The sequence below is a fragment of the Manduca sexta genome, chromosome 14, assembly GCF_014839805.1.
Source record: "Manduca sexta isolate Smith_Timp_Sample1 chromosome 14, JHU_Msex_v1.0, whole genome shotgun sequence".
Classification (NCBI taxonomy): Eukaryota; Metazoa; Arthropoda; class Insecta; order Lepidoptera; family Sphingidae; genus Manduca; species Manduca sexta.
The window spans coordinates 5467674-5485113 of record NC_051128.1 but is presented as its reverse complement, the minus strand read 5'-3'; the positions used below and the strand labels follow the sequence as shown (position 1 = coordinate 5485113).

The window sequence follows — 17440 nt, the reverse complement described above, 5'->3', positions numbered from 1 at the left end:
AGCGTAGATTGCCATAGATTTGATTTTTTGGGCACCTGCTTAGTGTAATGTAGGTATGGGCCAAGAGGGGCCCCAACGGTCGGGGGCCCCGTATCACTGACACGGCTGATACGGCGGTAACTACGCCCCTGGTCTAATAATATTGCTTGAATTTTAGAAGTAAACCTGTTTCACTGCGGATCCAGATTTGTCTTCGGCTAATAATACCCAACATAGCCATAATACTATTACACTAAATCTTGTTTGTTTTATGCGAATTTATATTTGAATTTGTGGAAATGAACTAATTATGAATTATTCTAAAAATGAAAATGTCTACGATTAACCTTTACATTATTTTTGAAGATGAAAGTTTTTTCGATGTAAGTATATTATGATTATCAATCGTTGCAATGTAAAAAAAATGTGACCTAAAGCAAATTTATACCTACTCCCGAAATTGATCTATATTGGTTATTAAGTGTATATTATACACCAATCGTTTTTAATAACCAAAAAAAGAAATTGGGTATTTAGAAGAGGTAAGACATTACAATTATACAGTAGAAACAATCAAGTTGTATGAATTGACTAATAGAAGCTGGAAAATCAAAATCACGAATCACTGTAACTTTTGACCAAAAGTTAGCTTTATTTGGGAAAATTTTATGACGTCATATTTTTTATTTTTGTCACGTATGTTTGGCAATGGCGGCTGATAGTGCTTTTTTGTTGCTTGTAATTAAAAACTAGTGGTATATGTACTGATGTATACATATGTTACGTTATCCTTTTATTTCCCCCTACCTGCCAGCCCGAGCTGGTTACTTCGGTGTGTACCTTGTATTCATTATAAATTTTATCATTAATTTAAAATGTCCATAGTTATATAAGTAATTTTAATTCTTATTTAGAAATAATAATAATTATTCCTATACAGTGTTTTGACATATCATAAGTGCAACATTGTTCGCCTACGTGATAAAGTATTTTATTTTATAAGCAGTTTTAAATAAAATAGTTGTACAAATCCTACGAACAAAGCGAAACTCTATTTCCCCACGCGGATAGTGACATCAATAGTTAGTTGACCATTCAGCCATCACTCAGCGAAATTGGGCTTCGGGGACACACACTGTTTATGGACTCACGCGATACACCATTTAGGGTTATTACCCCATTCTGGTAGAACAGGTCAAGCTTCAATATTTATGAGATCGATATTGAATTCGTCCAATAGTGTATTAATAAAATCAGGACATGTATGACGTCATTTGTATATAGAAAAGGTATGGGAGTTAGAATTTCCATTGTGTTACATTACATTAAAATCAGTTAAAAGATTTCGATTAATATTAATAATAATCGTGATGTAGGAATTAATCACTACATAGTATAAAACAAAGTCGCTTTCTCTGTCCCTATGTGTGCTTAAATCTTTAAAACTACGCAACGGATTTTGATGCGTTTTTTTTTAATATATAGAGTGATTCAAGAGGAAGGTTTATATGTATAATAACATCCATTAAATAGTGGAGAAATACTGTTATTTTGTTATGTTATACCCGTGCGAAGCCAGAGCGGGCCGCTATGTTTTTATATACAACGTTCACAGTTTTTCTGTAGTGTATTTAGTATCAGCATTGCACCCGTGCGAAGCCGGGGCGGGTCGCTAGTGCTATAATAATATTGAGTTACGAGTCTGAACAGCATTCACACATTTGATAATATAATTGACTATTCGGTAAATGAATATTATTCTTATGTTATACAATGAAGAAATACAATTATTTTTTATTGATTACGTTGATGAACAATAGTTTTGCCTTGTTTATTGTAATTAATGACTAATGTAAGGGAAATACGGTAGATAATTGTCGTAAATTTTATTGTCAAAGCTAAAAATTTGGCATTCGCTTTATGTGTTAAATCAGGAAAATGGTTATGTACTATGTTGACCTTTGATGATTCATTCGAAACCGTAATAATGATTTGAATCATTAAGTTGAACCATTATTAAGCGATCAATTGAAACCTTTCTTTTAATGTAAAACTTTTACTTAGTCTGCCCGCGTAAAAGTAAAGTTTTTCCGGGGTGAATGTCTCGCTTTATATTTTCCTGGATTGAAAGTAGCCTATAGTACTCAACGGTAATGTAGCTTCTTATCAGTGAAAAAAAAAAATCAAAATGTCTTTAGTAGTTCCTGAGATTAGCGCGTTCAAACAAATAAACAAACTCTTTAGCTATAATAAGTATAGATAAAACTATGGTTTGCTAGCAACTCTGTTGTGGTAATGTAGTAGTCACCATCAGAAGGGGGGTCAGATCTCAGATCTGATCGTCTACCTTTGAATGCAATCATAAAAAATGTATACAAAGCATGGCAATGAACGAGCGTTATCAGCAATTAAGGTTATGTCAAACCATTTTTATTCGAGTTCTCTATGTTTATTAGCCTGGCTATTTGCATTTCAATACCCCTTTTTCAGAAACAGCTTTACGTATCAAATACAACCGAATTCTGAAAACTATCATATATACTACTTTGTTAAAAAAAAAAACAATAGAAAGATACAACTCATTAAAGCATCAGTTCAATTGACTAATTGATGTATAAAAACCTTCGAGTTACTTCCCGACATCCTAAAACCTTGAAATTTGTCACTATAGAATGCCGGCAACGTAAATGAAGGAAACAATAATTAGAAATCGTTAATTTCAAATAAGTACTCTGTGCAGGGTTAAACAAATACCCGTAAAATAAAAATGTACCAACTATGCACATAAATATAAGCATTGCCCAGAATTAATACACGTGAGGATACGGTAATATTTCAGTGTGCAAATTCTTCTTGCGTTTTTAAGTGACCCTAATATTTTTAACCGCTTTGAAGTTGGTCACCTCACTGCCCTCTGCGTCTCCTGATGCCGTCCAAATAAAGTCGATACTCTTCAAGATTCCTGATAGATATCAGGACTGGCCTTAACACATTGGGCGCCTTGGGAGAAAAAGATTTTTGGGGCCCCTTTCCTGAGGATCGTTTTTTTAGGTTCCAAACGTTTTTTTGGCAGTAACATTATATCGATGATGTAGTTTTTATCCAAGTCTTCGGGGGCCTCTGTCGCCCTGGTCAAAGGGCCCGCCTCCCGATATCGATTGACCTTCGCTTTTTTACCCGTCAAACGAAACAATTATGCCAGACTGTTCGATATGGGATACTCACAGACTGATCCGAGTACGTGACACACTTAGAAGGGACACTCTACCGGGTTAGAAGCACCTTGTAAGGTGGCATTATACGGGCGGATACAAATTTTCCTTATTTAGTGATCGATAATTAACTTGTATACTCACGGTGGCGAGTATCTCGTGCCGCTTCCTCGCCTGCATCATGGTGATCTTTTGCACGTGGTCGAGCGCGGTGTGACGGAAGCACGACCGCGTCGCCAGCAGCAGATTCACTACCTCCTCCACGTCAGCCATTTTGTGACGTGACACCTGCCAGTTGGAAATATTTATACGGGATTCACTATCAGCCTTACTAAAAAGAATGGGACCACAAAGACCTAACTCGCATAGGACATACGTTATAAAAGGTCTTCTGATCATTGTTGATCGCTGCTGATAAAAAGAACTAGCTCCCAAACCTCTTGCATGGAACTAAGTGAACGTAATTTGACATCCAGAACCACAATTGTTTCTTTTTCAGTAAAAAATAAGAAAGGTTTTTGTTCTTTAGCATACCCTTGTAAAAAATGAACTTAGATTGTAGACAAATAATCAAGTGGATTAATACGATCATTAAAAAAGACGAATTATATTTTTTCCTTTTTATTATTGGCACTAGTTACACGAGAGGCTAACTGTTTATATCTATTATTATATAAAAAAGAGTAATAACAGGATTTGCGCAAACATTCGCGATTATTAGTCACGAACGAAGAATTGTCGGTTTAATCTGCTAATTGTGTTTAAAAGAAACGATGCGACACATAAGTAATACGCGTACTCGTACCTACGTGCGCAAGTATTTATATTATGCAGTGGTAAAATACCTATTCTTCTCGTTTTATAGCAATATGTAAACAGGCTTCTCATGAATAATTAAGACATATAAAGGTTAATCTGTTTTTCTTATTAGCATTAGAATCATTAGTAAGTAACTGAATAGATTTTTCGTAAAATTTGAATTTCGATAATATTATTTTTAGAGAAGTCCGTAATTTCTGTTCGTTTTATATTCTCAACCTTAATGTCGCATATGATGCCCGCAAAAGAGTAATAGCGAAAAAAATTACATGAGTAGGTAACATTACTAATTGTTAGGTTTGTAGAGCAAACATTATCAAATTACAGTGACATGTGGGTTATCTTAGATAAATTTAAACAATATAAGATAACGCAAAACAATTACTATACTTGCACTGTTTATTTTTTTACTTTGTAGAAAAAGACAAGTTATAAAAAATAACATTGATTCTAAAGACAAAAAATAAAAATAATTCATAAACATAGCTTCACGCCCATTTTTAGGAGTAAGTAGAATAATTTTGAAATATATTTTTTTAACATTTAATTACCTGTGAATTCCTAATTAACGCTATATCCAGATCATTTGAGATTTTATCGAAATGATGTTTGCTTTCCTTGACACCTTTTATATCCCTGAAACAAGAACACAACTATAAACGTGAAAGCGAGCAGGATGTGGGGCGTCTGTTACAATTTTATCATCAATCAAAATGCGTGAGTCATGCGGTCCATTGACTATGTCCATAATATAATATATTTTTTTATAAATCATCATACTTATTTTCCAATACAAAAATAGTGAGTTAAGTAACTAGGGTAACGCATTGTGAAGCAAGTTATCCAGTCTAGTCAGTTACTTAATCTTAATAGTAAGGATAAGGCGATGCAACTGGGAAGTATTACTAAAACTAATTGTCCTACAGAAAATTCACTTTACATTACAACAATATGACTGGTTACAAGCAATAGTGATAAATTATAATAAGGTCAGTAATTGTTCCATAAAATGCATTCTTCTATTAAAAGTAATTAAAACAAGAGTGTAGTTGTGTTTGCTATAAATGTCATCAAAATAAGTTGTAAAATAAAGATTTACTTAAGATTAATTTCTGAGAAACTACAAAGGAAAATCCATAGTGTGTTAAGATGTTTCTTAATTTTTTTCTATAAAATGCATTTTTGGTCCTGGTAAATTACACAATAACCACATTCAGTATCACTTACAGAGTCACGGATAACACCTCAGCACTCAAATAATGGTATTCCATAAAAAAATACTAACATTAGCCAAACTATTCTGGGGTGTGAAAACATGGATCTCAAGCTTAAAATATCCCATGAATCAGATCATTGAACTTGAAACATAAATATTATTCTTTAACTTGTACTTTGTTAAATAAGTCTAAATATAACTCAGGAGTATTTGTCTTGTTCATGGTTACTTTAACTCACTTTCACAATGAAGTTACAATTTTTTTCAGTTATAATCAATAAACTTTTTAAGTTCAAATATTATACCTATCTGAACTTAGCATTGAACAGTGTTCAAAACCTATAAGATAATATGCACTATACATGTGGATCATTTAATAGAAAAAGGCACTCATAATAATAAAAATTAAGCAACTTTCTTACACTTTGATGAAAGCAGTGAGATTCTTAAGCACAGTTCTAGATGCCTGGTCCAACAGTATGGAGTGGAATTTGTTCATCTCTTGCAAGGCATGGATCATCCTGTTGAGCATGGCCATCACGGCAGGATCCTCCGAGAAGCTTCCAGTCAAGTCCCATAGCGCATTTGTGAATGTGCTATAGGAATTAAGTAATTTATTTTTAATATTAGGGAAAATAAAATTTTGGTCGTGAAATATTTCTTTTAAGTAAAAAGATGAATTGAGGTGTTGATTTAGTTAAGGTACATATTGTAATGTACGCTTTTGTGTGTAAGCTGATAATGTGAAATACTTGAACATTTATTTCATAAACAGCAAGCTCACTTAGATATAATCAAAACATTAGAAAAATAAAATGTAGTAGTGAACTTTTATTTTTTTAAACTAATAACAATATATTGTTATTTGTTAAGACCTAGATTGAACAGACATTTACCAATTTATCAATTATGACTTAGTATCATTGTTAAAAATAATTCTTTCAATTATGTTTAATCATATTATTATTTAGGTCTTCATTGGTTTCACCAACAAGAAGCTTCTCACATAGAAACCTTAGCCTTTAGATATTGATTTATCTAAAAATAGCTGTCAAAAATAGACCAAATGTAACTCCAATAAAATAGTTTTTATCGAGTTCTTAACATGTTTACACGTGAATAAAACAGACAGACAGGAGATTATACAAGTAATAATGTATAAAAAATAAACAAAATATTCACCCTCTGTGAGTCATGTATGTTTTCCCTGTATCTATCATGAGAGAACATGCTTTTAAGACCTTGTCTAGCTTCTGTTCCAAAGCATCGATACTAGCTTCTTCTGTTTCCAGTTGCTCCCTATAAAAACAAACAGGATTGTAGTACAATTAACACGCACAACACGTACCAATTTCACTTTCTACGTAGGTATAAAACTTTCGTTGATTATTATGTACACAATACCTAAACTTAGGCGAGTCCCTAAGGCACTCGTCAAAATCTATCAGTGGCTTCATATCGAGTTTAACATGAATCAATATACTCTGATTTACTTATTATTAATATTTTAGTTCTGTTGGCGAACACAACAAAAAAACTCAGCCTTCTTTTTCACTAAATGACACACTACTGACAACTGACAATTTTGACAGATGTGCACAGGTGTTAGATTTTTTGTATCTGTATGCAAAATTATGTTACCATACAGCTTATCTATTAATATAAATATTAGTACATTCAATAGAATATTAGTATTTATTATAATTTTTCAGGCATATGTTGAATGTTATTAAATTGTTATTTCAAGAAATTTTATAAAAAATTATGATACAATACCTTGTTTTTGTAAACTTCTATGATAGCAACTCAAAAACAGATTCGGCAGTGATGGACTGTAAAATCATTTTTTATCGATAACAATGTTTAGCAAAAGGTGATAATGCTTTTTTGATCATTATTTTCCATTTAATTAATTCTTATCTATTGTGACATGATAAGTCAATGGTACTATTACAAATTTGAACTATCGTCTTGACTTTATCACTTCAGAATCTGTATACAAATCTGTTGTCAAGATTTCACATTTTTTTTTATATTTATACTTTAACTGGAAATCTTTGATGGGGGCCTATGTTCAGCAGTACACTTCATATAGCTGTGGATGATAACTTTAAATTATTAAATATCGCTTATTTCGAACAGTTTATTTATATAGAATTCATTAGTTCATTGAAAATGTTGGAGGTGACATATAAATAAAATATTAAATTAGGACTTTCAAACGGGACGGGAAAAGTTATACCAGCTTATACTATAATACACACACTAATAAAGGACGTTGTGTAGAAAGAAACATTTAAGGAACGATTCATTAAATGTATAGAAAAATCGTGAAAAGTGAGATAGCTGCTCATCGCTATTGTGTTACTTTTTTTCGCCGAGTTAAACGGGTCTGAGTTATACCTAATAACATAGACTCAACCTTTACAATTTACATCTCAAAAATCTTAAGGAGTAAATCAAACCAAAAAAAAAAAATTACACCTCAAAGGTTTAGTCATTTAGCGGCGATTTGACGATTATCGAAACTTTACATCATTATTGTGAGCATTATTGGCATCAAAATGTCAGCACGACGTCACCATAGAAACCACGAGTAAATGACAATCGACATATAAACAATTTGTGTTCGGCAGGGGGTGGACACTTAGAACATTTTGTGTAATGATGAATGATTATATATCTTAATGCCGTTACATAGAGTTTAGTTTTGGTTGACAAAAGGATGTCTCATCGTAACATCTTGTACCAACATAATAATCCAATAAATTTTGAAAGTATGTTGGCTCCCATGATAGTTGATAATTTGCCGCCATTATTGACGGAAGATTTGTCATTGTTGAAGTTTATTTGCAAAAAATTGTATTATTGCGATTATGTTCAATAATAAGTTATGTTTTATGCCGAATACGTTGAGTTGAGCCAGCTTTTCCGTTTCGTGTATATTTCTTCTTGAAGGAATTTGTGTAGTGTGTGTTACGAGATAGTGATTCTTATTATTCCGAGATATTGACTCTAATTCTGTTTACATTTGTGTAGTTTATTGATTTTGTGTGCGAGAATGGGGAAAAGAATTAATGTGTATAAAAATGTGAGGTTTGTGGCATACATAAGTACCCTAAGTCAAACATATTTATGGCTAAGTATCCACTTGATCTACACCGGTAACAGAAAATTTATATTATGATTTAAAACATTACATAAAAGTGATGTATATTTAATTCAAATTTACAACCTCAGGTAGTCGTTGAAGAGAATACTCTAGATTATGGAGTTTCAATTTTATGCTTAGTAACCTAATCAAAAAAGGCACGTGTGAAATCTATGAATTTGCCCTTGCAATAATTGTATCATAGTAATTGTTGATTAGACGGAAAAAGATCATATCTGTAAGGTATAAAATTTTTCAATTTCCATATAAAATTGGAAATAAATAACGGAAAACTGGAGTGTTATGAATTTTTAAGTAGGAGACCTAAACATTATACAATTTATACATACAAGAAATTCACGTGATAATATTGTGTATTTTCTAATTAAATAAAGGGAATTATTAAAAATTGTGGACGTTTTATTTTTAATATTCTAAATTCAATCATAATTTATACCAGTGTAAGATTTATGGTCAGCAATTTTTATCGATATAAAGCTGTCGATACAAAATTATCGATAATATCGATTAAATAAGGAACGTTCCTAGAAACGAGCAGATTTATAGTAAGTTGGCAGCCTTGCGTATCATTTTTTCTGCGTAATGTTGGTACAAAATGTAATTCTACTGGGCTCACGTATGTGTGCGTGAGCTCAAATTCAATGTACTAAGTGCCGCCTCTTCTTACGTAGTATATTACTTACTCTGTGGTGTTCGGTAGGTCAGACTGGTCAGACGTGACATTCAAAGAGAATACAAATAGTGACATTAGGGACAAGTGAAGTTGATAAAATGATTTATATGATTTAATGATACGATACTTTTATATTTCGTATTCTCAGAAATTCGCTATTAGTGTAAGCTATTTTGTAGATACAATGGTTCCGGCACAAAATAATCTAATGAGAAATGGTCACATATTACCTGTGCTGTTATGTGCTATAGCCATCCCGTTATCAATGTCTATGTGGACCATCAATCTAATATATTCAAAATACCTCGCAGAGAACCAAGGTTTCGATGGTAATGTATTCATTTCATAATTCATTGAATAGTTTGTATAAAAGTTTGTGTAAATTATAACGTAATTTATTTGTCTTATCAAACAAAAATTAAAGAAAGAGCACGAAATAGCCTTTATATTTGTGTAGACGTCTTGTTTTGAAGAGTTTCAACAGGGTTAGATCCGTAAAAATACTTTGGTTACAATTTTTCTATCAACAGTAACAGCAGCCTTCCAATTGGATTGCAAAATTAAAATCAACTTAATACAAGTTTACAGTGTTGTAAGAAAAATATATAAGTTTATTCATAAGGTTTTCCACAATTAAGATGATATAATTAGGCCAGTGAGTGATACAGAAAATCACTCACACTTACCTACTTCAATGTAAGATTGGCATAAAGCTCTATTTCAAGTATATTGGGCTTTGTTTTTAGAGACTGGCCATTATTCTTACACCAAAAGCTATTAATAATCAAACTAATTTCATAATTCTAAACAAAATGTGAACAGGTTTAAGAATAAACTTGACAAATGTTTTGTTGGGAAGTGAAAGCGGAATCGATAATTACAGGATACAGGCATATCAGTTAAATAACTGCCTACCTGATAACAAATAATAATAAAAAGATATTCGAGCCATGCTATAGATATATTTCTTTACAATGTTGTAATAATTATTAATATATTTTATACATGGTACTAACAAATTTAAGTTAGAATTACATGTAGTCTGATAATTTTACTGAGAAAAAAGAATGTCAAATAATACAAATAAAAAATACATGTGAATTGAAAACCTATTCCTTTATTGGAAATCAGGTTAAAATTCTGTATTAATTTTTTATACTTAACCACAACATAATAAATAAAATTATTTATAACAAAGGCATAATAATAATAGATGCTTCTCACATTGAAAATTGATTGAGCCATTAATATGTCAGTGGCCTGTAAACATGTATATTATTGTTGTAATCATTTATAATTACACCCTTCTTTAGTCCCAAACAAAAAGAGGACATGTCCTTTTGTTTGAGTTTTAAAATCCCATAAAAACCTCTTTAAGAACTGTTTGTTTTTAGTTGCATCTTTCCCAACCCTTAAGGGTCAATATTTTTGAAAGGTTAAAATATAAAATCCTTATGTTTATGCAAATGTTAGTCATTAAAATTAAACTGCTTTTCAGATATCATGGTTTTAATATTTTAGTTTGCTCCCAACGTTCCAAAGACTTTGCAGCCATCATGGTCCCCTGCCCATTACCATAAAGGCTACAAAGTTAAAACCGTGTTAAATCTGATAAATCGTTTCATTTTAATATAAAATCCATGAACATGCTAATATGTCTGTATTTAAGTCCAGGTAATCATTGAGGTCAAATAAATAGCTTATCATTATAGCAATTATAATATGATTGATGCTGTACTTAAACTGTTTTAATTAACTCTCACTTAACTTATTTCAGAGCCACTAGTTATATCACCTACAAGATGGATGATGTCATGCTTCATACCACTGGTTATAGCTGTTTATGGTATAAGAAAAAGAAGTATAAATTTCAGTGGTGCAATATTTGGATTTGTTGTGGCATTCATACTGACGCTCAGCAACTACAGTTTCTTGGCAGCATTATTTGTATTTTTCGTGACATCTTCCAAAGCAACTAAGTTACGGTCTCATCTGAAAAAGAAATTTGAAGCAGATTATCAGGAAGGTATCTATGTTTTAATTTATTTTGACAATTTATAAATAAGTTAGATGCACTCATAGAAATAAATAGAATATATACGCGGCGACAGCCTAGTTGGGTGTGGAACGGACTGCCGAGACGAATGTCCGCAGGTTCAAATCCCAAGGGCACACACCTCTGACTTTTCTAAAAAATCATGTGTGTATTCTTTGTGAATCTATCGTTCGCTGTAACGGTGAAGGAAAACATCGTGAGGAAACCTGCACATCTGAGAAGTTCTCTATAGGAATTTCGAAGGTGTGTGAAGTCTACCAATCCGCACTAGGCCAGCGTGGTGGACTAAGGCCTAATCCCTCTCAGTAGTAGAGGAGGCCCGTGCTCAGCAGTGGGCAAGTATATAATACAGGGCTGATATTATTATTATTATTATACTCATAGAAAAAACTTTACACAGCATAACGTCTATGTTTAGTAGCTATCAGTGTACTTAATTGATTACTTTTTTAATTAGAATTACATAGAGTCACTAACCAATATGTACATTGTACACCCTACACACTGCATGTGAATTTAATCTTCGCGGTTGCACTCTTCGCCGCATTAGGGACAGTTGCGGACTTCTTCCGTTGAAAGTGTCTTAGTTGTCGACCGCAGCCGCCTAGTGCGGTCCATCTCCTGTGTCTTTGAAGGCCCCGGGCATCGTAGGAGGCCTCTGCCTTAACGGCATCATGGGACCATCCATTACGAGGGCTAGTGAATACCCGAAAAATATCTGATCTTATTAATTTATTTGTGTAACGTGCCATTTATCGGCGTTAAATTGCTTGATAATAAATTTTTAGGTGGCCAAAGGAATTGGGTGCAAGTATTGTGCAACGGCGGCATGGCTGCACAGCTAGCATTGTTATACCTGCTGGATGTCGGCTCGTCTGAAAGACCCATAGACTTCGTGAAAGATTACAGGGCGTCGTGGCTAACAATAGGAGTATTAGGTACTTATTTGATTTTAATAATATTTGAATATAAGAAATTTGATTTTATTTCTACCGCCAAGCAGCAGCGTGTAGTCACTGTTGTATTCCGGTTTGGACATGTAGACAGTGTAACTAATGGAAATAATGAGACGTACATCTTATGTCTCAGGATGGCGAGCGCGGTGGAATACCAAATAATACTTTGTTATTCAAGTGTATGGTAACTTGTAGGTATATACATAATATAATCGTAAACTTTGGATTAATCGCTCAAGTGTCGCTCATATAGTCTACTACGGCCAAGAATTAAGCATTCGTTACATACATAAACTTACATTTACTGCGCATAATTTCAAGCAGAAACGTGCAAAGACTCCGAATTGCATTTAACAAAAACAATTTGTTGTGTTTTTAAAAGTTTTAAACTACCAAAATGTTCCTTATTTAATTGTCTATCTAATAGTGTTATTTGAAAATGAATATGAATATAATTTCTACCTACTTTAGGATTAGATGCACTGGGCAACAAATTTAGTGGCATTTTCATTACGAAATTAATTTAATCAATATCCACATTGTTTACAAAATTAACCGAAGTAAAAATACCATATTGCAGATTGTATAATAAATTTTAAATATATAGCGTCTAAAAATGCGATTAGCACGCCGTTCTGTTGGACGTAGGTCTTTCATGTATAATATTCATCCAAGAGAATTGTTGTTGAGTACCCCAATGACGTTTTACATCTTAGGAGTACCCTTATTATTATCCCAGATATTTCCCCATCGGCAAATAGGATAAAGAATAATTTGATTGACGTTTAATCTATACTTATAATAAATCTGTAGAGAGGTCAATTCTGTACATGAAATATATTTCCAAAATAACTATCAGAGGGTGATTAGGGATCGATACTGATGCCAAAAATATAATTAGTAAAATTTTTGTCTGTCTGTCTGTCTGTATAACCGTTATAGAAACAAAAACTACTCGACGGATTTTAACGAAACTTGGTACAATTATTTGTCATACTCCTGTGCTGGTTATAGTATACTTTTCATTACGCTACAATTAATAGGAGCAGAGCAGTGAAGGGAAATGTTGGTAAAACGGGAGAAGTTACTCCATTTTTTAAGCTTCCGTCGCGTGTGCAACCTTAATGGTTAAAGCTACGCAGAAATCATGTATGAGGAAAATGTTCTCCTTAAAATTATGTAAAAATATCCCACGACAGCATATGTCTATCTTTTATGGTTGACTCACAATAACACGTGTAACTCCCGATAGCTTAGCAGTTCGAAGCTTTCTCATTATATTTGTCTACTCTTACGTTTATAACACTCTCAGTCATCCCTAATTAAAAAGTTAACATTATTAAATATTCCATAAAAAAAAAAATCATAGAAATCGGTATAGAAACACCAAAGTTATACATGAAATACGCTAATAATAAGCCATCACGCGTGAATACTGAATCATGCTATAAGCTTCCTTCGATTTCACCAGGATCCCATCATCAGACCCTGACCGGACAATCGGACCACCTGCATACCACCATACATTAAAAAAACATCCCGACAAATTGAGCACATCCTCCATTTTTGAAGTCCGAAATCCACGCGGGCGAAGCTGCGAGCGGAAGCTAGTTACGAATTATTTCTATCTAACCATTTACTGTATCGTTCCACTGTCAACAACGTATTCGCACGCGCAGGATTTGAGGGTACGCTGCTATGCTCCATTAACCTGCGTGTACAAATACTACTTTAAAATAAGTTATAGATACGCTTTTGTGAATAATAATTATCTAAATATTTGATCATGGTGTCAAGACGCCTAAATTGATAATACACACGTATTTGAATAAACTTGATCCATCATGAGTAGGTATGTGCATTGTGTTTGTTGTAATAAATAGAATACGATTTGTAATAATTGTTTGATATAATGTAAGAGACAGTTACAAAGGAAGAAGTAATTTTGACAGACAATAGCATAAAGTTTGGTTCCACAAGGTTTATGTCTACATTCCAATAGTGTTTATCTGATTAATGTAATGGATTAAGATTGGCAATGCAAATATTTTATTTTAATATAATTAGGAGTTATTTTCTAACCATTTGTAAACATTACATGTACAGTAGCCACAATTGAAAAGTAAAAGAGTGTAAAATGTCTTTTTAGGTAAGTCATTAGGAACTTAGGCTTTTAATTTTTTTAGACTATACGAGCTGTACCCGCGGCTTTGCTCGCGTGGATTTCAGTGTGTCACAAAGTTTTTCCCTCGTAAATCCCGCGCCCACGAAATTTTTTCAACAGTAATCGTTATATTTGTCAATTTACAGAAAACCGTAATGTACTATTAATCTAAACCGTACAAAAATACGTTCAGTAGATATAGAGAAAATCGATCACATACAGACAAACAGCTTTTGGGGACTTTTTTTAAAATATGTATATATAGATAGTATATTATAAAGAAATCCTCTTATAAAGAATTTTGAATGTTAAATTTCCTGAAATATTAATTTTGTATTTTAGGTGTGTTTTCCTGCTGCAATGGCGACACATGGGCATCTGAACTGGGCACGGTTTTAACTAACACCGATCCATTTTTAATAACGTCTTGGAAGAAAGTGCCAAAAGGCACCAATGGAGGAGTCAGCGCTATGGGAACGGTATTCAGTTGTTCCGGCGGACTTGTTATTGGCGTGGCTCAATACATAACAATTTGGTACTTTTCGGACGCAGCACGATGGGATTATGCGCCGCCCCAATGGCCAATAATATTTTTCGGCGCTTGGTCTGGTCTGCTGGGTAGTATAATTGATTCGTTGATGGGTGCGACGTTGCAATATTCGGGTAAGTTGTCTATTGTAGTCGTCAAGAATATAGAGTTCTTCTTATATATTTTTTTCTAACTCATTTGTAGTCCTTTTCAATAAATGATCCCAATCCCAATCTTCAACCCGATTCCTAGAATGAACCAATCACAATAACTCATTTGCAAGTATATAAAAAAGAACTCTGTTCTGATTGGTCCATTATTGAAATAGATCGAAAAAACGATTGGGATCATTAGTTACAAATGGCGGTTAAAAAGTAGATGGCACTTACCTAAGAACAGAAAATAGTTTTATATGAGAAAGATAAATATTGTAATTGAATTATGAAACATTTAACTAAAACTTTAAAATTACAAACAGAAAATATTTTATTTTTCTTCGCAGGTCTAAACCGAGAGGGTAAAATCGTGAATCATCCTAGTCAATCAGTAAAGCACATATCTGGAAGGAACATATTGGACAATCATAGTGTGAATCTCATATCGACAGTTATCATGGGTCTTATGATGCCTACTCTAAGCAAGACAATATGGCATTTGTTTTAATCTAAGCGGTACTGTAATTAAATCACTGCAAAATATTGCTCTAGTCAAAGATTGGGGCTCATTATTGAACTTAATAATGTAATGTAGTCATATTCAACAGATGATATCGATTATTCTGGTCAACATGTTTGATATCGAATACGTGACGATGTTTAGTAAAAATCGTAATTATAAAAAGGCCAAAAAACTTATATTGGATTTATTAATTTATTATTTTTGGGAATCGTTTTGTTACTTTTATGGACGATGTAAAGTTCTTAAACAATCAATACATGTTAAGTTTTTTAAAATATTCGCTACAAGTTTTTATCCAACTTATTATTAATACTTGTTCTTTAGTGGCAGCTTGCTACAATAGTAACTATTATAGTCATTGCGTAGACAACCAAGTTGAGTATATAGAACTATGGGTATACCTAGGTATTTGTACGTAATATAGTCTATAGGTACATATTAACGATGTCAGTAACTGTTAGCATAGCAGATCATATTTTTTATTGAATTCATTACGAAATTGGCCTGTTATAATGTAATTATCTATGTAGATATTAATTATACTTGGATACAATTTATAAATTTAGGTTGCCATTTAACAAATTGATCACAATTGAGAGTGGGTACTGAGTCATTATTCATATTAAATACATTGTGCATACGACTAAGGGACTTAGATTCAACGCATATATGTTACATACTTTAGTATGTATTGTATGTAAAATTATTGGGATTACTTTTAAGAAATTTTCGTTCTACATAGATTCATAATTCGTAATTTAACACATAGGCTGAATTGAAATTGAAAAAATGGAACATTGTAAAATTTTCTTACATTTTATTCTTATTACCTAAGGCCAACTTAATAGATTTACTACAGTTTAAACCTGTTTTTTGGCGTAATATTAGGATTAACAGCTGGTGGGTTTTTTAGTGGATTACTTTACAGGAGTAAATAGGAGGAACAGGAAAAAAAGGTACGAAAATATTTGAATGATTTTGTCCCATAAGTAATACAACTATATATAACTTATGTATACAAAAACGTTACTAGAAGAAATAATACTACTGCAACCTAAAAGAAGCCGTTAGCAAAAGCCGACAAAAAAAATTCTTTGCAAAAAAGGGCCACTGGATTATCAGAATTGGAACATTTTTGGTAGACTGACGAATATCTCAATGTTATAGTTTGATTTTTTGTGGGTGCGACAACGCTGACTTAGGCTATATTGCTATAATAAGGTGTATACAAGTGAATTTAAGCTATACGGTGGTCGAATACGATTCACATTAAAATTATAAAGATTTGCTCATAGACAAAAAGTTGTCTGAACAGATGCCTACCTAAGAATACTTTTTTTCAAGAACTGATCCAACAAGATTCCAAACTCTCTATTGTAATGGTAATAACAGGTAGGTAACAGTAATTTATATTTTCAAATTTATCAGTACTTACTACTTTTGTGATTTAATTATTGTTCGTAATAGTCATCTTGTGTAATTGTATTATATGAATGATTGAGGATATTATCCACTTGTTTAGGATTTTTATATGCATTTGTTTTGTTAGTACAAGGCATTTTGTTAATATGTCGGTATCTTAGAATAGGCACTAACGTGACCTAGAAAAATAAATAAACTTTTAGAACAATTCCATTCTTTTAATCATAGTCTTACATAGTCATACGCTACCTACTAAATACTAACATAGGTAGTTACCTTGTATTAAAAATGGATTTATCATCGAAGTGGAATCATGAAACTAACAAATTTAAAAAAAATAAAAATATTCAAAGGGGCAACTTGAATCGCTGCCTACAAAAGACTTGTGGGATACGTCGTGGGTCGTTAATTACTAAATTCGTAATGTTGTACTTCTTTATTGCTAGTTTAACATGTTCATACAATGGATAATAATAGCAACCAATATACTAGAATTAACAACTAGTAGCGGCGTGTGCGCATGCTTGTCGCCGGTGGTGAAGTCCTAGTGTTGCCACATTACAA

General features: G+C 32.6%; 2 protein-coding genes across 2 annotated transcripts; one reads left to right on the top strand and one right to left on the bottom strand.

Moving 5' to 3' along the window:
* Positions 1–3260: 3260 nt before the first annotated feature.
* LOC119189271 (arf-GAP with coiled-coil, ANK repeat and PH domain-containing protein 2-like) lies at positions 3261–6795 on the bottom strand. The gene is made up of 5 exons (XM_037438443.1): positions 6631–6795; positions 6409–6525; positions 5649–5822; positions 4562–4646; positions 3261–3479 (listed from the first exon to the last, which is right to left on the bottom strand). The coding sequence occupies exons 1-5, from the start codon at positions 6681–6683 to the stop codon at positions 3276–3278; spliced, it is 633 nt and encodes a 210-aa protein (XP_037294340.1). The 5' UTR covers positions 6684–6795; the 3' UTR covers positions 3261–3275.
* Positions 6796–9079: 2284 nt separating this feature from the next.
* Positions 9080–17084, top strand: LOC115439902 (transmembrane protein 19). Its single transcript, XM_030163967.2, has 5 exons — positions 9080–9400; positions 10849–11097; positions 11916–12065; positions 14590–14910; positions 15279–17084. The coding sequence occupies exons 1-5, from the start codon at positions 9187–9189 to the stop codon at positions 15437–15439; spliced, it is 1095 nt and encodes a 364-aa protein (XP_030019827.1). The 5' UTR covers positions 9080–9186; the 3' UTR covers positions 15440–17084.
* The last annotated feature ends 356 nt before the right edge of the window (positions 17085–17440 follow it).